Source organism: Sodiomyces alkalinus (genome assembly GCF_003711515.1).
Source record: "Sodiomyces alkalinus F11 unplaced genomic scaffold SODALscaffold_12, whole genome shotgun sequence".
In the NCBI taxonomy this organism is placed as follows: Eukaryota; Fungi; Ascomycota; class Sordariomycetes; order Glomerellales; family Plectosphaerellaceae; genus Sodiomyces; species Sodiomyces alkalinus.
The window spans coordinates 379,346-402,380 of record NW_021167090.1 but is presented as its reverse complement, the minus strand read 5'-3'; the positions used below and the strand labels follow the sequence as shown (position 1 = coordinate 402,380).

At 53.2% G+C, this 23,035-nt stretch overlaps 7 protein-coding genes across 7 annotated transcripts; 3 read left to right on the top strand and 4 right to left on the bottom strand.

Annotated features, from left to right (window-relative positions):
- Positions 1–401: 401 nt before the first annotated feature.
- SODALDRAFT_284500 (glycerol-3-phosphate dehydrogenase) lies at positions 402–2,546 on the top strand (the record flags this gene model as incomplete). The annotated part of the gene is made up of 2 exons (XM_028608470.1): positions 402–2,301; positions 2,404–2,546. 2 exons carry the CDS (start codon positions 402–404, stop codon positions 2,544–2,546), a joined length of 2,043 nt encoding a protein of 680 aa, XP_028462764.1.
- Positions 2,547–3,230: 684 nt separating this feature from the next.
- Positions 3,231–4,176, bottom strand: SODALDRAFT_74794 (hypothetical protein). The gene is made up of 2 exons (XM_028615645.1): positions 3,843–4,176; positions 3,231–3,770 (listed from the first exon to the last, which is right to left on the bottom strand). The coding sequence occupies exons 1-2, from the start codon at positions 4,044–4,046 to the stop codon at positions 3,447–3,449; spliced, it is 528 nt and encodes a 175-aa protein (XP_028462763.1). The 5' UTR covers positions 4,047–4,176; the 3' UTR covers positions 3,231–3,446.
- On the bottom strand, positions 4,177–5,629 carry SODALDRAFT_74765 (regulator of G protein signaling superfamily). The gene has a single exon (XM_028615644.1). It carries the CDS (start codon positions 5,370–5,372, stop codon positions 4,308–4,310), a length of 1,065 nt encoding a protein of 354 aa, XP_028462762.1. The 5' UTR covers positions 5,373–5,629; the 3' UTR covers positions 4,177–4,307.
- Positions 5,630–7,216: 1,587 nt separating this feature from the next.
- On the top strand, positions 7,217–7,868 carry SODALDRAFT_329155 (hypothetical protein). The gene has a single exon (XM_028610862.1). The coding sequence runs from the start codon at positions 7,343–7,345 to the stop codon at positions 7,607–7,609; it is 267 nt and encodes an 88-aa protein (XP_028462761.1). The 5' UTR covers positions 7,217–7,342; the 3' UTR covers positions 7,610–7,868.
- Positions 7,869–12,918: 5,050 nt separating this feature from the next.
- On the bottom strand, positions 12,919–16,270 carry SODALDRAFT_74706 (hypothetical protein). Its single transcript, XM_028615643.1, has 3 exons — positions 16,060–16,270; positions 15,880–15,991; positions 12,919–15,825 (listed from the first exon to the last, which is right to left on the bottom strand). The coding sequence occupies exons 2-3, from the start codon at positions 15,932–15,934 to the stop codon at positions 13,274–13,276; spliced, it is 2,607 nt and encodes an 868-aa protein (XP_028462760.1). The 5' UTR covers positions 15,935–15,991; positions 16,060–16,270; the 3' UTR covers positions 12,919–13,273.
- Positions 16,271–16,940: 670 nt separating this feature from the next.
- On the bottom strand, positions 16,941–20,266 carry SODALDRAFT_363644 (hypothetical protein; the record flags this gene model as incomplete). Its single annotated transcript, XM_028614575.1, has 7 exons — positions 16,941–17,121; positions 17,198–17,315; positions 17,570–17,664; positions 18,087–19,036; positions 19,134–19,427; positions 19,514–20,136; positions 20,218–20,266. The coding sequence occupies 7 exons, from the start codon at positions 20,264–20,266 to the stop codon at positions 16,941–16,943; spliced, it is 2,310 nt and encodes a 769-aa protein (XP_028462759.1).
- A 112-nt stretch (positions 20,267–20,378) lies between these two features.
- On the top strand, positions 20,379–21,023 carry SODALDRAFT_74628 (hypothetical protein). Its single transcript, XM_028615642.1, has one exon. It carries the CDS (start codon positions 20,491–20,493, stop codon positions 20,833–20,835), a length of 345 nt encoding a protein of 114 aa, XP_028462758.1. The 5' UTR covers positions 20,379–20,490; the 3' UTR covers positions 20,836–21,023.
- The last annotated feature ends 2,012 nt before the right edge of the window (positions 21,024–23,035 follow it).

The window sequence follows — 23,035 nt, the reverse complement described above, 5'->3', positions numbered from 1 at the left end:
ACTTCATGCACATTATATATTACCCTTTCGAGGCTCTAGGTTTGTCTCGAGTCTTGCGTACTGTACGAGTTCGTCCGCGATAGTTGGAGTTGGCTTTGGCGTTGGTTTGGGGATAACTCCGTACTCCTCCCATTCAACGCCCTCTCTTTCGGCACAGGTCTAGGCTGATCTTATTCCGTTTTCATCCATTGCAGATCCGATCTTGGCCCTTCTCCAGCTTCTAAGTCCATCCTGCCACATTGGCCCTCTCATCATCATATTTCGCCGGGTATCCGCGTCCATTCTGTGCCCGACTGCCTCGAGTTCTTTTCACAGTCAGCAGTCAACGCGTGAAGGGATGATCACCAATGCCTAGACTGAGCATTCGCTACCTATCTAATCCTTTCGCCGCTTAGCCCGCCATGCCTCCCACTCCCTCTTCTTCCAGACTCCTGAGACGACTGGCACCTGCTGCAGGTGCACTCGCCGCAGGAGGTGTCCTCGTCTACTATACCTACCGACCTCGCAACATCCCCGGCTACGAAGCCGCCGCTGTTCCGCCGCCCATCTTCGGCCCGGATGGTAACTTCAAGCTCCCGCAGTTCCCGAGGGCGCCTAGTCGCTCCCAGCAGATCGCCGCGCTGAAGAAGAGGTCCGGACCCGACGGCGAAGAATATGACATGCTCATCATCGGTGGAGGTGCTACCGGTACTGGCGTCGCTCTCGACGCTGCCACTCGGGGTCTCAAGGTCGCCCTCATCGAGAGGGATGATTTCAGTAGTGGCACGAGCAGCAAAAGCACCAAGTTAGTACATGGCGGCGTCAGATATCTCGAGAAAGCCGTCTGGAACCTCGACTATGCCCAGTACCAGCTCGTGCGGGAGGCCCTAAAGGAGCGCAAATACTTTTTACAGACCGCACCGCATTTGAGTATGTGGCTTCCCATCATGATCCCTATAGACCGTTGGTGGAAGGTACCGTACTTCTGGGCCGGCACCAAGACATACGACCTCCTCGCCGGGAGCGAGGGTATCGAGAGCTCCTACTTCCTCCCGAGGAGCAAGGTTTTCGACGCTTTTCCCATGCTTAAAAAGACCGGACTAGTCGGCGCTCTTGTCTATTACGATGGTGCGCACAACGACTCGCGAATGAACGTGTCTCTCGCCATGACCGCTGCGCTGTATGGGGCCACCGTATTGAACCATGTCGAAGTGACGGGCCTTCAGAAGGACGAGAATGGCAAGCTTTGCGGTGCTGTCGTCAGGGACTTGGTGGCCGACAAGAACGGCACGCGCTCTGATCCTATGCCCGTCCGAGCCAAGTCGATCATCAATTGCACCGGTCCGTTTTCCGACTCGATCAGGGCCATGGACGACCCCTCCTGCAAGCGCATCGTCGCCCCTTCGTCTGGCGTCCACATCGTCCTTCCGGGCTATTACAGCCCTGCCAAGATGGGCCTCATAGATCCAAGGACGTCCGACGGCCGAGTCATCTTCTTCCTTCCATGGCAGGGCAACACCATTGCCGGCACCACGGACGACCCATGCTCCATCACCCAGAACCCGCTGCCTGACGAGAAGTCGATCGATTGGATTCTGCAGGAAATCAGGCAATACCTCTCCCCGGACATCGATGTCCGTCGAGGGGACGTCCTGGCCGCCTGGTCCGGCATCCGGCCCCTAGTCAAGGACCCCAAGGCCAAGAACACCGAGTCCCTCGTGCGCAACCACCTCATCGACATCTCCCCGTCAGGCCTGGTCACCTGCGCCGGCGGCAAGTGGACCACCTACCGCCAGATGGCCGAGGAGTGCGTCGACGCCACCATCCGGGAGTTCGGCCTGCGACCCCGCCCGTACGGCACCGCCCCGCGCATCAGCGGCACCGACGTCGTCGACGACGGCGCCATCCTCGACGGCTCCTGCCAGACCCACAAGGTCCGCCTCATCGGCGCCCACGGCTTCAGCAAGACCCTCTTCATCAACGTCATCCAGCACTTCGGCCTCGAGACCGAGGTCGCCAAGCACCTCACCGAGAGCTACGGCGACCGCGCCTGGTCCATCGCTGCCCTCTGCAGCCCCACCGCCAAGCGCTTCCCCGCCCGCGGCCACCGCATCTCCTCGCTCTACCCTTTCGTCGACGGCGAGGTCCGCTACGCCGTCCGCCACGAGTACGCCCAGACCGCCGTCGATGTCCTGGCCCGTCGCACCCGCCTCGCCTTCCTCAGCGCCCAGGCGGCCCTCGAGGCCCTGCCCAGGACCATCGACATCATGAGCGAGGAGCTGGGGTGGGACAAGAACCGGCAAGACCTGGAATGGAAAGAAAGTGAGTAGCGACGCTTTGACATTCTATGCCCCCCCCCCCCCCCCCCCCCCCATATACGATGTTGTCCATATCGCTTACGTCTCTTTTTCTCTCTTTTCGTAGCCGTCGCCTTCCTTGAATCCATGGGCTTGCCGAAGCCATTGCTCTCATCCACGAGGAAACAGATCGAAGAGGGTGGGATAGATTTCACCAACTCGTCGGAGTTCAAGATGTTCTCGCGCCATGACAGGCAGAGAGACGAGTGAGTAATGCAGTGTAACGTGGTGGAAACAATGGCTGGGGGATGGCATGGGCCTATATAGATCGGTGGTTAGTTACTCTTGCGCCAACATGAGAGCCAACACATTGCACCGTTGGCCTCGATACCATCATACCACCATGTTCATCAACCTTCCTACTTTCAACAAATACCAAATATAATCCGATCTGTTGACCTCGTGGAGATTGGACAAACACTGCGATTTTTGCAAGTCAAAAGTTACGACTCACCATTCAGGTTCACAACGAAAGAAGGCGGCAGAATAGGGATACATGTTATATAAGGTTATACATGGAACACATTCAGAACCCAGCCTTATGAGTTGGGAGAATCCACATCCAAGAATTAACTGCCACAGAGCATCGGCATTTTCGTATCCAACCCAAAGCTGAAAGTGAACATGAAAGGCCGTGGAGATGGGCAGATAATCCTCTAGTCCGAAAATCTTACACATGAAAAGACTGCGAAAGGGTGGAATGGGGTTCCTTAGAGCGCTCGTTTCCTTCCCCTCGACTCCTTCTCCCAAGGAGACGTGGTTGCGATCCTCTATTCAAACATTTCTCGTTTTCATGTCTTCCCATCGTCATCCGTGCAATGCCAAACCCAGCCAGGGTTAGGAAACCCACAATACCAAGTACCCGCACGCCTGTCTACAATGCCTGTACTTCTCTATGCCCCCCCGGTATTCGTTAAAATGCTGTTGATGACATGGCCCTCCCATCCCTGTGCGCCACCAAACGTTTTGAAACCCGTTACTGCAAACCGTAGATGGAGAAGGAAAAGTATCGAGCCCTGAAAAATTCTGTGCAAGTAGGGTATCAAAAAAGAAGGAAAAAGAGGAAGGAAAAAGAGAGAGAGAGAAAATAAAATACATAGGTCGCGCTTATTAGAGTGACGAGTTGCTCGTCCGTCGAGACTCGGAGGTAACGGCGTCTTGCGATGCATGGCTCCTGTGGAAGACGCGTCGTAACAGATTGCGACGGGGCCCGCTGGCCCTAGCGTGCCGACGACCATCGACTGCGTCGGGGTCACGAAATTGACCAGGGCCCACCGGGACGCTTCCAGTCGTCAGATGTCGCTCAAGCTCCTCGTCCCAACCATAGAGGTCTTCCTCGGGCGCAGCGCGATCGTAAACCAAGAAGTCACCGGACGGCGTCTGCGGCTCCACTCCCAACCCAGAATGCGAACCGATCATGAGGAAGTTCGATACGTCAGAGAAAACATAAGGAGACGACGGCTGTGAGGCAGGCGGCGATTCGGCTGAGATCATTTCAGTGTCGAGGTTGAGTTGAGGTCTCACAGTCTCTAGTAGGGCCGTAGAAGTGATCGTCGTGGACGTGATCGTCGACACCGTTGCTTTCCCGATCGTCTCCGTTGGACTAGAGCAAACGTTCGCATGACCTATTTGGGCCTGCGTCGTTGGACTAACCGAAGTAACAGCGAGACTATCACGTGTGCGCACACGGGCCTGCCGTCGAACCAGCATATGTCGGTTCGGTTTAGTGTATGGACTCTGCCCTTTTGCGGCCGTGCCACCCCTGTATCCACCGCCGACGTGGTGAGAGCCAGCGCCAGCCGCTCTCCCAACCAGGTCAGAGGTCGTCTCAAACGGCAAAGACAGCGGTCTGCCTGGGTGGGGCTCCTCCCACGATGGGACGTGGCTGTTGCCATCGCCGTCATCGATGGGGAACCGGGTAACGGAGACGGCTGGTGATGTGGATGTGGTTGATGACACGACCTGTACTTCCTATGAGACCCCGCTCAGGCTGGCGTCACTCATAGTAACGTCTCCGTCTACGGGGCCGGACGATGTTGGATGTGACCGGTGCCTCGAGTTGCGCGACTTGCGGCCGAACCCGAGCTTTGCACCGACCTTCTTCCAACCATTGGTGTGGGCGGACAGCGCTCTCTGAAAGCTACCGGGCGATTGCGATAATGTCGATTCCGAGGTTGGGGGAGTTGTGGGCGGCGTCATGGGTTCTGCAGCGGGCGAGGAAGCACTGCCGCTGTCGTCGGTGAGACCCTCTCGCTCGCCGAATTCGGCAAACGTCGAGGTTGTGCGGCTATTGGTCCCGCCGCGGCCGATGACCAGTTGTGGCAGGAACTTGGGGGAACGGCTCGATTCGTCTGACCTCTTCGGTCCAGATTCCGTCTGGGGTCGAACTTTCGAACGTCCTTGCCTTACCTCTGCACTGTCGTCGGCCAGATAGACCTCAGATTGCGCCGGGGAAAGCGACTCGATGAAGGGGAGCAGCACCGAGTCGTTCATCAACTCGTACACAATGCTAACAGCCTCGCCGAGCTCATCAGGGTGGGGTGGGGACCAGGTACACGGATGAGCGAGAAGATGATCTCGTACTCGGGCGGGAAGATTGACTTCGCGGGGAGCGTATGGGATGATGTATGCCTGCATAAGTTTCTCCCAGAGAGAGCAAATATAGTCGGCACCGTCGCGAACTGACGCAGTCTGTTCAATCATCGTCTGATGGAAGGCTTGGCGATAACGATCGGCATCCATGGTGAACTCGAGCGTCTCTAAGCAGTGGTTTTGAGACAAGTAAGCCATGAAGGCAGCGAGAGTCCATGGCGGACGAGACGAATTGGATAAGATTTCAGACAAGGTAGGGGGCTCCACGTGATAGGGGTTGGCAGTCGAGTGCAAACTGCCACTCGTCGGCCTCGAAGCGGTCATAGTTGATCCAACTTCCCAGTCCAGGAGGAGTGATACCGGCCTGGATGGTGGGAGCTCGCGTTCGGGTGAAGGCGACGGGGTTAGATAGACCGAGTGCCGTTTTATCCTGGACTTTCTCATTGCCACACAGTGACAACCGTGACCCCTTCGTGGTTGAAGCGGCCAAGGGCTAGACGATCCAAGCGAGGGGAAAGGCAGCGAAGTTCCCCCAGTCAATCGGATCCAGGTTAAGAAAAGAATCGCCGGCACGAAGAATGGGTGGTGTGACTAGACGGTCGTGATGTGTATTGCAACACTATGATCTGGTGTCGGGAATGCAGTGTCGTTGGGCCTGCTTCATTTGAAGGTCTGGATAAACGGCAACAAAATGAAGACAAGGGGTAGGCGAGACGAGTTATTCGTGGGTAAAAGGAGAGATAACCTAACAGCCAAGGACGACGAGTTGGAGGGTCGATCCGAATAGGAGAGTATGAGCGGAATGTGTTCTTGTCTCTAGCCAAGAATCGATAAGAGACAAGAAGCAAGGGAAAGGCCTGTTCACAAAGCCCAAGAGAAGCTCAGCCTGTCGTTTTCTCAGCAGTGAGACAATTCTAGACAGTTCTGCGTTGCTAGACCCGCCACGGTGAACAAAGGAATGCAGGTGAGTTATCGCAATCGGCGCTGGGAGGCGGGGATAGTGCGACCAAGGACAAATTGCGGCAAACTGCCAAAATACGCATCCGTCGCACACAACTGCCGTGTCCTCTCGCCAAGGGTGGTTCGACTTTCGACTGCTCGATTCCTCGACAACTTCGTCTATTCTCGCCCCCTGCGTTTGCGTATGCGGCAAATTGGGAAGACGCCTCTTTCGTCAGTCGAGCGTAGGCAGTAGTCGTGGTTCCGCTATCTGACGTTGGCTAATGTCCTAGTGCCGGGACCGTTCGCGAAGGACTGGAAGGTTATTTTACAAGCCTTCCCGAAATTCGCCGCCGTGCATGTGCACGTAAGGTACGACGATGGGCCTGGAAGTGGACAGCGTGCGATGTTGAGCTGCGGGTGCTAGGCCGTGTGGCACCAAGTACTTCGTAGATACGGCCGGTGGGAATGAATTTATCAGGTGTCGGGTCGGAAGTGTATGTATGTATGTATGTATGTGTGTCTGCGTGCAACGGACGGATGTCACGAGTCACGACAGCCGAGGCGTTGATCCGACCGGCGTAGCAGCGATCTCAGGTAGATATCTTAGGTAGTTGTAGGAGGAAATATTGGGCGGCAAGGACGGATAGATAGGGCGGCGATTGATCGAGTCTCGGAAACGTTTTCGTTTTCGTTTTATGTGTCTTGGGAGGAGTGAAAAGATGAGGAGAAAGAAAGAAAAGTAAGAATAAAAGTTGCAGATTGCGCCTATCGGGATGCTTTCCTCGAGAGATTTCCGCTTAACAGACGTTGTGAGATGTCGAAGTCGGAGGGCAGGGGAAAAGAAAGAGGCGAAGAAGAGGCGAAGAAGGCAAAGACGAGGGACCAAGCTGACGGATTGTTCGGGTTCCTGTGACAGGATGACGATGACTAGGTGGGTGTCTGGGGGTGAGCCGGCAGGCAAGAAACACTTCCACTGTTAAAAGTTATGTCCCCGGCGGGTGCTTCTTAGGTTTTGTTCTGGTGTCTGTCTTCTGGGTCCTTATTATTCGTACATTATGTGTTCTGGAAGGGTGGAAGGGTGGAAGGGGGCCTAATCTAGGGAAAGCTAGGGAAAGAGGAGATAGGGAAACCGAGGGCAGGGGACGGAAAGGCCAGAGAACCAGCTTGAAGTGGACAAGTGGGATGGGGAAAGGGTCATGGACTCAATGGACAGGGCGTCTCCAAGTATTTAGGCAGGGACTAAGGTAGGGGGATGGAACATCGAAGCGAGAAAGGCAGGAATGACCGAGTGACAGGGTACGGTACCTAACGATACCCTGCCATTTCGGACCTGTTCGTCCTTATCCCCAAAAAATGCCGCGTCTGTGAGGAGGCTGATCAGCGGACTGGAGGTATCTATCTGGTACCGACTCGACTCGCACGATCTTGTCTTTTCACTCTGTCTTCCAGTTCTAAGGTAATTACTTCGTACGATGTATCCGTACCTTACCCGGTTCCCTCTTCTCCAGTTTCTCCCCTTCTCCCACCTTCTCCTCTGGCTGCATTATACTACCTTAGGTAGTACAATGGAAGTTTTCCACCACAGTTCGATGCATATCGGGCTAGCCGTTGATCGTCGCTCAAACATCGTCATTTGGCCGTTGTATGGTCTATCATCAGTCGTCACTCGCTGGATCGGGTTCCTGTCTCTTTTTTTCTTCTCCTTTTTTTTCCCCTTCCTTCCTGTCTTTTCCAACTAGCGTCACCCATGTTCACGCAGGGCAGACCGCATTCCTCTCCACTTAGGCCATTTTGTCCTCATTGCCCCGCGCATCGGAGGGACATGGGAAACGTATTCCTACATTACATGTCCGCACTACGGATACATTACCTATCACTACGGAGTACGTGGGCTCTCCGTAATGGAACGTATGTCCGAAGTAGTTATTTCGCCAGGTGGCCACGGCGAGCCGGAAATAGCAGAAGTCAGCCGAGGTATGGCCTCGTCCAGTCAAGCGAGAGACGCAAGAGAGGACCTGCTTGAAGAAGTCGAGAAGTCATAGGGGCCTGATATTACCGTCGTCCACCTTCCGTTACTGATGCCCGGCTTCGGAATCATTCAAGCTCGGATATAAGTACCTACGTGGCAACGAAGTGAGACTGTTCGCCTGCTGAGCCTTACGAACACGTACGGTATGCAGTCGAGAGAGGAAGGAGACGCGGTATCCGTACCTTGTAAGGTGGGAGCGCCCAAGACACATCAGAAGTGGGACCCCAGGAATAGCGCCGTCCAGTTATGGGTGCCCTGACCCTACCAGCGAACGGGCGTACGGGCCACTGTCGTCTGTAGCGAAGCGTGGTTGGTCAGGAGGATGCATGGTCTACCGGGGCCTCCCTGCAAGGGAGCAGAGAAACAAGCCCAGAGGCTGGTGGTGGCGTAACGCTAGAACTCGTCGAAGGAAGGGAGAATAATTCTATTAGTGGGCCTCCTGGCCCCGCGGTCATGGACTTGTCACGCGCACAGGCGGTCGAACCAAATATCGCGATGACCCCATCTGGACCGAGGGACAAGAACGAGGCTTAGCCCATCTAGGGGATGGTGCGCGTCCGAAACTGCGCCGTTCCCAGGCTCCGCTCGCTCTCACTCAACCTTCCCTTTCAGAACTGTTCCATTAGGGGCTCCACACCTTCCGAGAGTGGACATCCATTCCAAATGAGAGATGATAATAGGTAGGCGCAAAAGTTAAGGAGTACCGTACTTCGGTCCCAGGTGGCAAGGGTGCAAGGAAAACTGCTCGAAGCATTCCCCCTCTGGGCGATCTTTTTCCCATTTCGTCTCGAATGATCTCAGTCAGATTCACTAACTTTGTGTCATTCCGAAGATAGTGTAACACTCATTCAACCTGGCTGGACAAAATGGTACATATATAATCCAACACGTGCGGTCTCATATAAGATCAGGCTGTATCCGTAATTGACGATATTTGATTTGCGTGTCGGACATTCTTTTTGTTTGAGACAGTTGTAATAATTCGTATTAATTAATCCGCTGCCGCTATCCAGGCCTGGAACAAGCCAACCGACCAACCTTCCGAAACAATTATTAAGAAGGCGATCAGTCATCCTATCTGTCACTTTTATACAGGCATAAACTCTTTCGGTATTATTAATGTCCTCCCCAAGGAGGGCGACCCAGCAACGTTTAGTTAAGACACCGTTGAACTCTGGACGTCGATCCACTATCATTTCCGACGTGCGTAAAAGTTGCGTTTATTAGTGTCCGGTGTTTGTGTGGCTTTGTCGAAAAACAAATGCTTGCGCGACCCACTTCGTTTCTTTCCCATTGCATTTCTAGCGCATAAAAGTAAAAGCGAATTGTTACGAATGCGGAAGATAGGCTGGACCATTACGATCAGGCGACACCTAGACAAGGAAGGTTCGGAGGGAAGTTTGGAAAATAGCTACACGTGTATTCATGTAGCGCTGATCACACGTTTGAGAGTGAGTGCATTGAAGCCACTCTCGGGCCGGTCCCGGTCTTTGGCCTTGGCCTTGATTTGCATCTTGAGAGGCCGATGTAGGAAGTAGGGATTGTCGTACGTAGTGCTGTGTCATCATTCGTCATTCGTCCCTACGCAGCATTCCATACCGCGGAGTATCACCATAGCATAATAGCGCCTCATTAGTGGAAGGTCCAGAACACCAATTCAAACGAGACATGTCGCTTTCGTTTCGTAAGATGGGTCGGAGGAGTCATCAAGAGATAGTGTATAACGCTTGCGGCAAATCTGGGTAAGAGAAGACCCCAGCCACAGGCGACTTTCATTTTAAACCGAGGCGTTCTGAGCATGCAATTGGTCGAAATGTGCAAAAGTGGCTGGCCGATGCGGTGGCGTCGGTCGGACCTTTGTCCCCCCCCCCCCCTTTCTGTGTTTTCTGTGTTTTCTGTGTTTTCTGTGTTTTCTGTGTTTTCTTTTTTTCTTCTTTTTTTCTTCTTTTTTTCTTCTTCTGTAAAATGACCAAAAGAAAACAAAGAGGTTCCCACAAATTATTGCACGACTCGAACACACTAATTCTACTCCGTACTTCTGCGAATGACGCGACACTCAATGAGCAGCAACGAAACAAGTCGATTGCGCGAAGGAATCAGAGGGGTCGTTCATCTTGCGCCTATTCACGTCATACTGTGTCGACTTGTTGGATAACAACTACGAGTGAGGCTGGAGCTAAGATGGACGGGACGGGACGGTTCTGGTTGTCCGTCTCTTCAAGTCAACTTTGAAATGCAGGATGTACGATGACATAAGCTCTACATCCATTATCCAGCCCACCCACACACACTGCTTCATTTTCTCAGCCCAACAGGGTAGGGTTTTCTCATCAACGGGGTACAAAACTGGACTAGACCTACGAATAATATGTACACCTGTGTGATCTCGGTCTGTTGCAGCGGGACAGGGGAGCAACCATCTGTTTCTCGTCCATCTGCAGGTATAGGTAGCCTACCTCTAGATACCTACACGTGTACATATGTGTCGTGGATCGGCAGTCGTAATAAATGCTCCGAACATCTTGGCGGAGGGTGGGTTGGGTTGTCCAGTCGCACCTCCGATGCCCTACTGTTCTTCCGACCGACATAATTAATGCTTCTATCCATTGACGTAATCGTGCGGACAGACTATCAAGGTAGGCATAGGTAGTTAATATGAGGCCTGTGAGAGGATTGGCGTCGGACATGTATGCACCCGTTCTTCCCAAATCACCTTCCGTTTTCACCCTGAACCAGCCGCTCCCAACCACGTAAGACCTTTATTTTTTTCCGTGTGTGTGTGTGTGCGTGTGTGCGTGTTGTTCTTCTGGCGCGCATAACCCCTTCTTTCTTCGATCGATCCCATTCTGCGTTCCCCCCTCCCCTGTTCCCCCTGTTTCCCCTATGCTTTCTTTCCCAATGAGGTGGGAACCCCGAGCCGGATCATCATCCGTCGAACTGAAGAGCGGAAAAAGAAACCCCCCAACGGCCAACACGACCAACACGACACTTTGCTGCATCTGCCAGGGACAAGGCAGCAGACAGTTCGGCACTTGGATGCGCAGCCAGTGAGGACAAGACGCCGAGGCTGGCCGGGCACCCACATCGCCCACTTCACCCAACCGTCAAATGTCTTACAACGGTACGGAAGGTAACATCTCGCCAAGCCTTAACCCCAAAACGGGGACGTGGTTGGCTCTTCTTCGTCCATTGTGTGCCAAGTATCATATTACTGTGTACCTATTCCATCAGTGAGTGCAACCTCATTCATCATTCCTCGCACCACACAGGCCAGAGGAGAACGATGGATCTTGATCGGGAGAAACAGACGAGGAGGGGATGAAATTGAAGTGAACCAAGGACTTTGGGACCCCTCTTGTTGCAAAAAAAAAAAAAAAAAAAAAATTGGATGCCTTCGGCTGACTCTCGGCGGCAATGTTGCCTGCCCGCCGCCATCTTTGAAATCCGCCCTGTTGGTTCGGAAAAGTGCCGCACATCTGTCTGTCTCTGTGCGCAAACAAACGGGCGGCCCGGGGAGATATACCGGAAACCGGGGAGGCCTGTCTCGCATCACGTACATACAACGTACGTTGGAGACTCCGTACGCTGTACCTACGTACAACGGTATATGCACAGGATGTCTGTGCCGTGGCCCCCGATCTGGAGTGGGAAGGTCATGGGCTTATGGCCCTTCCTTCCCTTCCCTTTTGCTTCCCCTTCGATCTAGGTACCTTATGGAGTAAAATCGCCCTGATCCCCCATCTGACTCCAAAGTTCTTCTGATACCGTACGAAAGTACTTGACTTTGTGTGTTTCTATCCGTACATACCTTACGAATACTTCGTAGTACTCCTACACACCAGGCCACCAACATGTACCGACCCATCCGCTGGAAACAAGAAGTAAAAGCAAGCCACCCCGGTGTTGGCATCGGAAGCGGCCGGGCGGGTAGACCTTCTAGAACACCACCACCCTTGTCATCCGTGCCATCTTGGCTTCCAGGTTTCGACTTGGGAGAGACACCAATGGCCGTCCGTATTACGATTACCGTTACCGCGCGTAGATCAGAGGGCAACAAAGGCAAAGGGACTACGGAGTGAGCAATCTTCCAGGCGACATCGGTGGAATCCCATGTCATACCGAACACACATAAAACCAAACGATGAAGCAAAAGTGCCATGACTGCCCACGCATGTAAATGGATCAAGGTCTTCCTGTCTTCCGTAACCCTCTTGGCTTCGCCGTGATGTCAGCCCAGTTCATCGGCCGATCGCTGAAATAGGCAGTTAAGTAAGATCTATCTATGGAGATATAAGACGAAATATAGCAGCCCGGGTGGAGGCACGGATACAAGTTGATGGTCCTTTTGACTCCAGCGTGTATCACATCTATCCACCTATCCACACGTCGGAAGGACGGATTTTACGCCATTCTCACATCAGGCCCTCTCAATCCCGCCGTTTTTATCCACATCCGTGTCTGGCCGGCCATTTGCATTCAGCCCCCTTCAACCCATCCATCCACCGTGGTACCCATACAGCGGTCAGCCAGGCGGTGAAGCGGTTCGGTTGGCGATGAAAAATACAAACGGCCAACTGCTTACTCGCGGCTGCATTGCCATCCACCCGCTCTCTTGCCTGCATCTGCCAAGCAAGTAAAAGCCACTCTCCCGTCAATCCAGCCGCGCGTCTCCCTTCCCCGGGCTTTGCTAGAACACCTTCCCTTCCTGCGGCCTGCCCTTTGTGTCTAGTAGACTTGGGACTAGGTGGATTTCAAAGTTCGCGCTTTGCATGGCCCGATTACGACCTGTGACCATGTACGTACGTCTAGCAGCTCCCACATGGATCAGAACCAGTCTACGAAACACCATACCAGAATCGTGGTCAGCCCTTTCATTGCCAAGAACTCTTAACACTTTTAACATTGCATTGTCTCTAGACGCCTGCGCTTGCCTCGTGAGGGGATATCTCTGGTGGTATCATACTCCTAACACATCCAAACGCCTGCCATGAAAGACGAACAAATATCTCTCTGCCCTGAACTGAGTCTCCGGCCAACGGGCCCGGGGGTCTTGTGGTGAACCGCATCAACGACAATGCCGTATTCTCTACATCCGGAGTGTCTGAGGTGGTCCACGACGTCGTTTCTGTAGTGGCCAACGGGCCCGGGGTTCGTTTGGTGGTGGTCCACGGACCCGTCGTTTCTGTGGTGGCCGACGGGCCCGAGGTCATTTTGGCGGTGGCCCACGGACCCGTCGTTTCAGTGGTGGCCGACGGGCCCGGGGTTTTCGTGGTGGTCCACGGACCCGTCGTTTCTGTGGTAAACCACATGAACGCAAAACGTCCGTCGTTTGTTCATCAGAACCTCCAAGAGGCAGGGGCCCGGCGGCATCTTTCTAGATGTCCGCCAGGTCGAAATCCCCAGTGAAGCCTCCATTCAGAAGCATGGCCGCAATGCGCAAACGTTGCAGCGGCATCTCATGTGACGCGTAAGCGTCGATGGGGTTGAGCCCCAGAGCGATGCATATACCGTTGGTGATCGTATGCACACCGCAGTCGTAACCGTTAGTCTGGAGCGGTGCTTCGTGGTCCACGACTTTCCACTCGTCCTCTACGTATTTCTCCTTCAATGTCGCCTCGACCCATTCCTGTGCCTTCCTGAGGTGCCGGGTCGACCCGGTAGGGCTCATCGAATTCATGTGCGCAATCGTCCGTTGTTTCGGTCGGATCACGATTAGTGTCCAATGATTTCTTTCGCAAAGCGGTAAGAGCACCGCGTCGAGATTGAGGAAGTTGTTCTTGCTCACGCCAACGCGTCGGAGAGCGCGTTCGGTACTTCCAGGGCCGGCTTGGTTGATCCTTTCCCACATGAATGTCGAGCAGGCGAGGAACGTGCGGTCATGGGATCGAGTGTCGGTGATCCCAGCTTTGGCGTTGACATAGCGATCGAGCCATTGCAGCGAACCGTTGACAATTTCGTCGTTAAGCCATTCGGTGGCGGGCACGACGGTAGCAAAATCGTGCTGGCGTAGTTGAGTTCCCTCGGACGTGGACGCGAGGGCACCACTGCTCGAGTGGAGGCTGCCTCTCGCCCTTTGCGCCCATTCCTCCGACAGGGGCGCGACGAGCGGTTTATGAGGGCTCCGCAGGCCGCCCGTCCTGCGCAGTTTCTCTTCCTCCGCAAGTCTCTCCTCTTCTTCCCTAGCCCTGGCTTCTTCTGCCTCCTGTTCAAGCTGCTTCGCAATGCCGATGTCGTCTATGTCTTCCTTCTTTCCACCGCTAATTCGTAATCCTTGTAGTGCTAGTAGTGGAGGCGAATCGTCGCCCTCAAACGGCCGAGCTGCCTTCTTGGGGAATCTGGCATTGACCGATTCAATCATGGTCTTCATGATGCTGGGCTGTCGCCTACGAACGACGTCATCTTCGTCAGTCGTCTCCTCATTCTCCTGTTTGTCTGCATCATTTGTGGTTTGGAGCTCCTGCTCTGCGTCTTGAGCATCCTGGTCTTGGGATGCATTGTTCTCATTGTTCTCATTGTGGGTTATTGATTGGGTTTCTTGCTGAGCGGGTTGATTTTCACCCGCATGATTGGCCGAGTCATCCTCTGGAGACTCATTCGCAGCTGTACTCTCGCGAGCACCGGCAGTAGCCATCGTATCGTTTACGGTATCGTCAAGGTCGGCAGATCCATCAATCTGCGCCGAAGAGGCTGTTTGGACCGTCCTGCTCGGTGCGACGAGGGGCGAGTCGGGAAGATTGGGAGATGCAAGTTGAGGAGAGTGGGGGGGTGTGCGGTAACGCAAATAAAACGGGTCAGAAATCCCCGTCAACCTTTTCTTAGTGGGGGTAAGGAAGCGAGATCTTGGCTCGGGGGACGGCATGTGCAAAGGGGAAGCGAAATGCACCGACTTCATCTTCGTTGCACTTTGCAGCCGCTTGGGGTTTGTTGGAGACAAGGACTTCAATTTAGTCCTTAAAATGGACCGGGGTGCCGGTTTCTTTCGCTGAGAGCCATCAGAAGTATATTTTCCGTAGGTCGGAACATTGGCCTCAGGAATTAGGTGGTGCAAAATCAGCTCTATAGGAATGGTGCGATGCTTTCGCGAGAATCCTCTCTTGGGAAAGTCCGGCAGTTCGGGGGTGGAAGATTGCCTCTCATGATCTAGAGCGAAGGGATCACGGCGTCGCGCAGCTCGAGAAGATGGGTCACCAGGAAAGCTTCCAGGCATGACGGGAACGGCTGGTGCCGACTGTGCAGTGGGCTTGGTCCCCAAAGCGGCTTCATCTCGCCCAAGACGGGTAAGTGTGATAGAGCCCTTGACAAGAGCAGGAATCGGCTGCTTCTCAAGTAGAGCCTTGAGATCAATACAAATGACTCGAAGCGTGCCTCGAGATATTCTAGCGGAACGGAGGGTGAAATCCAAGCTGCGAGGAAAGTCCTCCAGCAAAAGCAAGGTCGACTTGATCTTCCGAACGTCTTCCGGCACCGTGGGGTATTCGACTTGGATCTGTGGGTGTTCCATCATATTTTTTAGCGTCGTCAGGAAATCGGCAGAATAGATGCCACTCAGGACATCAACTGCATCAGCGAGGATCGGCTTAATCTCCACAAAACGCGTGAGCTGCGAGCTCTCGAAGGGATTGTGATCAAGATCCTGGAGTGAATCTCTGGTGATGCCGTTGGGTGAAGTGATGCCGTTGGGTGAAGTAGGAGGTGTGGGTTCGTGATGAGAATCGATGACCATCGTGTCGTCGATATTTTCGACCGTGCGCTTCAAAGCAGCGACGAAGCCGAGTCTCTGGCGCAGAACGTTCAGACGGTTTTCCTCGTCAATCCAACGAACTGGGTCGTCATCCAATGAACAGCATCGTCTTTTCGAGCTGACATGACCCGTGGTAGGATCGACTTGCCGCATACGTGGACCTGGGCGAACCCTACACTGCTTGACTGGGAGGGGTTAGACCTCTTTCTCAGTGTAGAGAGAAACACAGATACACATACCAAAACTGCCGAGCTGTGTAGTGATTGTAGTGACGGCTCCGGTCAAGGACGCCATGATGGATCTGATCCACGACTTTGGTTGCCAAGTAGCGGCAGGGTTGGATGGCGGGATCTGCATCAATTCGTCAGCATCTTCACGGTTAAGATAAGCGGTAGCAGTAGACGGCGTAATGCACTCACATTGTGAACATTCAGTACGGGGCCGGCTTCATTGCCAGCGGCGGCAGGAGCGCGGGAGGTTTCAGATGCGAGGAATGCCTGACTAGCTGCGTCCTAGGCAGCCAGATCGGGATCTAGATCCTCCGGCTCCAGATCTTCGGCCTTACGCTTGCGGGAGGACCTGTTGGCGGCCTCGTGGGCTCGGATGGCGTCTCCGAGACGGTAACCTGTCGTCACCTTGTCCCACTTGAGCGATGGACGCGGATCGCGGGCGAGCTTCTTTCCGGTGAAGAGGTCGACTTGTGCCGGACGTATGATCAAATTCCGACGACGACCGGGTGGAAATAGGTGACGCGGGGAACCGCCCCCCTCAGGATAAATGATACCGCGTTTAAGCTCGTCTTCTTCTTTGATACGAGCGAATTGTCTTTGTTCTTCCTGCTCGAACAGTCTCCACTTGACAGCTTCTTTGCCGCCGTAGCGTGTGTAAAGCATCCAGGAATGTTTCTTGGCAATGCAGCGGCCTGTAAGGCGGTCGCTGACGGACAGGCCCGGGTTACGGAGAACCAACGGGTTCTCTGGAACGACTTCCCATTTATATGGATAGATGGTGGTTTGGGAATCGAAAGCGGTGCCGCGAAAACGCGACTCGGGTTTCCAGTGGCTATAGGTATCGCGGATCTCGAGGAAGTCAGAGGAGTTCGGCTGGGGCTGATCTGTCGCCATGATGACGGTTAATTTCCTTGTTGTTTCGGGTTACGTAGTGCGGATGGGGGAAGTCTCGATGGATAATAACGGGAAGGCGGAGATGCGGATAATTGAGGTAGCGGTGATGGAAGTATGAGATGAGAAGTGAGGCGGGAAGGAGGAAGGTGATATCAAAGGGTTAATTAACCGACGTGTCAGCGGGATAGAAGTTCGTCGTAGGTGCCACGTAGCACAGATGAAGAGGAAGAGAAGAGGGCGTTGCTGGAAAACGGTCCAGTGGTTTTGACAAAGCGGGAAATTTGGAAGGGCTGAGGCAGCCAAAGCAATGGAAAATGGAAATCGAGAGTCAAAGTATTGAGGTGTAGTGAAGTGAATCTTGTGTTCAAGAAGGCAGCAGGGGGAAGTTGTTTTGGTAGTTGAAGAAGCTGAAAGAAAACTGGTTGGACGTTACACGTTTGCTTGATCGATGAAGCTGTTGCGATTGTTGAAAAGAGCGAGGAATGGGAAATCGGGGACGGATATAGGCTCTGTGTCGCGTCTCGGTTTGTTTACTTCTTTCCTGTGTTTCGCTCGCGTGATGTCAATCGTGGTTTCGCGTCTCGGTAGGGTTTAACTTAGTATGTCGACGAAGGGAAGGTGCGAGGCAGGCATGTTCGGATTTATGGATAAACCTTAGAAGGGACGAGGCAGGTGCGAGCGACGCAAAACGTCATAAAGGGAAGTCGCGATGGCGATGAGAAAATGTCAAGTATCCGTGTAATTAAGCTTAGCACCCTGCTGGTCCCACCTAAGGTAAGCAAATTCGAGTCACGTGATGTTGTACCAGTGTGGTTGGCATGAACCCGGATGGACAAACCTCGGTCGTATTTCACTTCAACGCTGGTATGTCGATCCTCAATCCTCCTCCTATCCCTCCTCCTGTCACAGACATAATCATTCAGAATAGGGTTACGTACGAACAGGTAAACTAATTAATTCATTGCTCCAGAGTCTTATTTACATTCCCTAGTTCGGTCTTCATTTGGCGACATCATAAAGATGCTTCCGCACATAAACCCTCGGGTTAGAAAGCTAACAGTCGCCATCGGCAGGCAGATCAATGCCATCCAAAACTAAATTCATTTATGCTCCGTTTTTACATCGAAATGATCTTACGCTTGAGATACCCTCCCTCAACAAACTCACAACCCCCGATTCATGAGTCTCATCTCACACGGGAAAAAAAACCCCCCCCGGAAGAAAAAAAGAGCAACATCTATACATGCATGTCCCATTCAACGCCGCAACAAGCCCCTGGCACGAACATGGCTGGCCACCCAGGGCACCTTTATAGAAGCGACAGCTTCTGGCCAAGCTTCTTCGTCGTAAAGGCACCAAAGTACTCGTTGAGGGCGTCCACGGTCCCGCTGCCCTCGACCAGCTGGGCAACCATACCCACATAGCCGTCCGGCCGCACGACCACGACGCCTCCCTTCTCCTCATCCAAGCCGGCCTTGGCATGGGCCGCCGCCTTGGCGTCAGGCATGCGCCGGTCCCACTGGTCATCGGCGTAGATGTGCGCCCGGTAGCGGGCCAACAGGCTCGGCACGTGGCGGCTGATCTCGATGTTACTCCTCCGCTCGGAGAAAATGGTGCAGAAGGTGAAGAAGAGGCTGTGCGGGTTGTGTTGCTCGTGGTATGACACCTGGTCCTGGTCTGGCCTCTGGTACGCCATGTAGAACGAGTCCTTGCTCTGGAGCTTGTTGGCGAAATCAGTGAGAGCACCGGCCGTCACCGACGGCTTGCCAGCGAACACGAAGATGCGGAACGAGCCGTTCATGGGCACCTCTTGCTCCAGGTGGACCACGTTCGCGTCGACGACCCTGGTGACGTTGGCGTTGATCAGGAGGCGACCGGTGCGCAGGGTGGAGCCGGTCGGGTTGATGACGGGCGATCGAGCTGGGTGGCTGGGAGACCAGTTCAGGACGTTGGGCTGGTAAGCGACGCCGTAGCCGCTGGTAAACTCGCAAGCCTCCTTGAAGGCCTTGATGAACGCGTTCTCGCCCTCGCTCGAACCAGTATCCTTCTTCTTCAATGCCGCCTCGGCCTCGGATGCCGCCGTTGGTCTCTGCGAGAAGAGCTTGGCATATCGGTTGTCGAAGTCCAACAAGGACTCCGCAACTTGTCTGCGCTCTTGCTCGTACGTCTGCAAAACGCTGCGATCGGCGAATCCGGCCTCAACCAAATGGATTTTCCATGCCAAGTTCTGCGCATCCAGGAAAGCAGTGTTCATGCCCTGACCAGCCTTGGGCTGTGTGTGTGTGTGTGTGAAGGAAAGTAAGCGACCTGATCAGAACGCTACGGTTGTTGAGGTGGGTAGGGGAAGAAAAAGGGGAGAAGGGGCTTACGCTGTGCGTGTGAACGGCATCGCCGCCGAGGAAAACGCGGCAGTCCAGAGTGTACCTGTCGCCGAGGCCTTGGCCGATGGGGTAGACGGAGTACCACTCAACCCTCTCCCACGAGATGGTGTAGGGCTGGAGGATGCGCTGTGCCGAGGCCTGAACATCCTCGGCAGTGGCTGTCTTGCGTGGGTGCCAGTCGGGATCGGTCGACGACGCGATTTGAATGTAGAGGCGAACCATGTTGTCCTCTCTGGGGATGACCATGATGGAACCGTGTTCGCTGTGAATGGTACATTTCATCTATGAACCCCGCAGGTCAGTTGTGGATCCGGGGGGAAAGAAGAAGAAGAAACAAAAAAAAGGGTTGTGTGAAAAAGTATACGAACCTGAATATCGGGGAAATCGGTCTGGACGACGCCGTCCATAACTCCCCATACGTGCTCGATGGGGTCCTTGTGCTTGATGCCGATGTTGAGTTGTTCCCGGACAAAGGAGCGGGCACCCTCGCCGCCGAAGAGGTACTTGGCACGGAGCGTCTCGCTCGCCTTCCCATCCACGTGCTCCAGTTGGACCTCCACGGGATACTCCGGGTTCTCGGCCTCGTTGGAGGTGAAGCCCTTGATGGTCCAAGGCCGCTGGACTTCGACGTTGTGCTTGGCGAGGTCAGCGAGGAAGACGCGCTCGATGTGGCCCTGGTGGAGAAGGGTGGTGAAAGGGTAGCGGGCGTCGATGAAGCTCGGGCAGCTTGCCCAGGTACCGGTCCTCGCAATGCCGGTACCCTCCTTGGCCGGGTCCCAAAAGGCAACTTCGTAGACGCGGGCGGGCTTGTGGGCCATGAGAGGCGACTTGAGGCCCATGTTCCGGAGGAGGTCGAGGGAGCGCGGTTGGATGCCGTCGGCCCGGCCGGTCTGGGTCGGCTCGGGTCGGTTGTCGATGTGCTTGATCTTGTAGCCCCATCTAGCCAGGCATGTTGAGAGCATCAGCCCAACAGGACCAGCGCCGACGATAACTGCGGTTGATGTCAGCCCTTTTGAGTTCCAATGGGTTTTCTTCCTTTCTTCGGGTCCCAGGATGTCGTAGTAACACCTACCAATGTCATATTTCTGCGCCTCCGGCGAAGACTGCGATTGGAGACTCATTGTGGTGTGTGGTTTTTTGTTTTGCGGCCGAGCTCTCTCTCTCTCTCTCTCTCTCTCGCTCTCTCTGGATCTTTCACTCTCTCGCCAGCGGTTATAGCTGGGAAGTCGATCCTGTAGACTCAACACTGGAGATTGAAAAAACGAGCAACGTCGAACAGCGAAATAGACGAGCGACGGGATGGTGGTATCTCTGAGGAAAGTCTAAGAAATGTCTTGAAATGTAAATGCGACGAGAGAGGGGCGGGGGGGGAAGGACGATGGATCTAGCGATGGCGATAGTTATACATGAGCTAATGAAGTTTTCGGATCAAGTAGGCCAAGGACTAATCCGCAGCGGCTTCGGAGGGGCTGGACTCGAATCCCAAGTCAACGGATGTGAAGGTGGAAATTTGAGCACGGCATGGGAGTCGGGAATCCAGGTAGGCGGGACTGAGAAGGAAAAGAACCCTCTTCTGGATGGAGTCCGGGAGAGATGTCGGGAAACGGGGCGATCGACGGGATTCAAAAACGACCGGTGCGAGACTGGGGCTAGACCAAAGAGTTTGATCCTCGAGCTCTTGGGGCTCTGAAGCTGTCACTGCACTGGGTCTGCTAAAGCGTAGCGTGTCCTTATAAGATAAGAGGGGATCCCGGGGTGAAGAGCCGGAGTCAGTGCTCAATGAGATGGGGGAAGAAATATGGAGTCAAGATGGAGCAAGTATCCCTTTTCCTTCTTTCGATTCAGGGGAAACGAGACGGAAGCGGGGTGAAGGGGGTGAAGGGGGTGAAGAGGCGGGGAGGGAGAAGAAAAGGACGAAGAGGGTTCACGGAGGAAGCTATTGTTTTCGTACCTTCCAGGTTGCAAGTGCAAGGTACCAGGTAAGGTACGTTGTAGGAGAGATAAGGTAAGGTAAGGTAAGGTACCTTAGGGTGCGGAGTACAAGTTTACAATGACATGACCTACCCATGTTTTGTTCCCGAAGCTCCAGTCACGGCAGGTCATGGCAGTCGGGGGCGGGTTGGTTGGCGGGTTCAACGAGGACGAATCCAGGGTCCCCACGAAGGGCCACAACGGACGAAGTACGGGGTCAGGTCAAGAGAACAAGGGCCAGCTAATGGGACGGTTAGACGAATCGGTACTTTTCAGGGGAAACTAAAAAGGGAACCAGCGCGAAAGGCCACGCTCACGCTACCTTACTGAGTACGCCCGGCTCGAAACTACGGAGGTACTCGATGAGGGGAGGTTCGAACGGGGTTAGAACGGGGCTCACGGCAATGTGAGCGGCAACCTCGAGTTTGTCCAGAAAAAGAAGAAAAAGAGGAGAAACTACGGCAAGCTGCAGGACGGTCTGTTTCAACTTCTAAAAATAGTAATAATCGATTAATAGGTTCACCCGGGCCGTAGAAGTCTTTTACCTAGTAGTACGATTTATATATAGGCGTGTGCAGATATAATTAAGCAGGGTTATAGGGTATATATATATAAACCTAATCTGTATAGCCCTATATATATCTATATAACTATCATAGTGCCTATTCAGAAGAGGAATCTATATCTATAGAGCGCTGTATGTATCCATATAACTATCGCAGGGCCTATTTAGAAGAGGCATCTACGCTAATAGTTATATAATAGTCTGTATAATAACGCCCCTAACTATGCTTATTTACCCTGACGTTAAGGTCTATTATACTATTCTTTTCGATACTAATCCTGATTAGTTAGTATACGCTAAATACGGTGCAGGCCGGTTTAAAACTATACTCCTTAAGAACGAATTAATACCTCCTATTAACGACGACGACACGGTTATCGACTTAACCGTAGATACTCCTCCCCGCTTAAAGCGCGAAGATACGGAACCGAAGGCGCTTTATATACCCGGCGCCGTCGCGTAGGCGTAGGTATAGGGTAGAGTGCTTCTAACTACGTTTCGAAGCGGCGAGGCGTAGCGTAGGGCTAGTATCTAATTAACACAGAAAGAAAAGCAGCCGTAGGCTACGAAGGAGATTAGTATTAGCCTGTATAGCGGCGAGTACTACATTTAAGATATCGGCGGCGTGGATATCTTAAAGTTTATAAGATTAGAGAATAAAAAATTACCGGCCGTGTTTCGATTATACTAGACTAGACTTTTCCGAACCACTAAGACTTTATACGCTACCTTATAAGCTAGTTTATATCCGATAAATACTAGTTTAATTAGGACCTTACGGTCTTTCTATATGATTAGAAGAACCCGAAAACTATTATCTTTTTCCGTAATAAGGCGTATAATACTATAACGCTCCGTGCGTTTCTACGCGAATCTAGTCTCGGTCTTATAAAGGAATATTATCTTACCTTCCTCCGAAAGACTAAGGTACCCGCCCTGGTAAAGCTAACCTTAGGTAAACGGAATAATATAAAAGGAAATAACGATAATAAGGAGGTGCCGATCGCTATAAAGAAGGAAGTCGGAAAGGGGACCCGTGCGAAAAAGCAGACCGGAAAGGGGAAAGGGAAATAAGCCGTAAAGGTAATAGTAAAGACCGAACCGTAGGTTAAGACCGAGCCGTAGGTGGTTAAGACTGAGATAGTACCGGATACTTACGCGTAGGCTTATATAGAAGAGGAGGATCACGGTATGGAGGAATACGGTATAGAGGAATAGGAGGCGGGTAAAAGTAAGGTGCTACCATTAATAATAAATCTTCGCGGCCGGAAGCGTATATTTTTAATAACTTCCGACACGGAGCCTTAGATTAGAATTAATTCCTTAGATTAGAATTAATTACTACCCTCGCTTT

What these genes read in the sequence shown, in the direction of transcription:
- SODALDRAFT_74794 (XM_028615645.1), bottom strand. Translation starts at nt 4,046, where the DNA reads ATGCTGGTTCGACGGCAGGCCCGTGTGCGCACACGTGATAGTCTCGCT. An exon ending in CTGTGAGACCTCAACTCAAC is followed by an intron (nt 3,771 to 3,842) that starts CTCGACACTGAA and finishes GTTTTCTCTGAC; the next exon opens with GTATCGAACTTCCTCATGAT.
- SODALDRAFT_74765 (XM_028615644.1), bottom strand. Translation starts at nt 5,372, where the DNA reads ATGAGAAAGTCCAGGATAAAACGGCACTCGGTCTATCTAACCCCGTCG.
- SODALDRAFT_329155 (XM_028610862.1), top strand. Translation starts at nt 7,343, where the DNA reads ATGTATCCGTACCTTACCCGGTTCCCTCTTCTCCAGTTTCTCCCCTTC.
- SODALDRAFT_74706 (XM_028615643.1), bottom strand. Translation starts at nt 15,934, where the DNA reads ATGGCGTCCTTGACCGGAGCCGTCACTACAATCACTACACAGCTCGGC. An exon ending in TACACAGCTCGGCAGTTTTG is followed by an intron (nt 15,826 to 15,879) that starts GTATGTGTATCT and finishes AACCCCTCCCAG; the next exon opens with TCAAGCAGTGTAGGGTTCGC.
- SODALDRAFT_74628 (XM_028615642.1), top strand. Translation starts at nt 20,491, where the DNA reads ATGCGACGAGAGAGGGGCGGGGGGGGAAGGACGATGGATCTAGCGATG.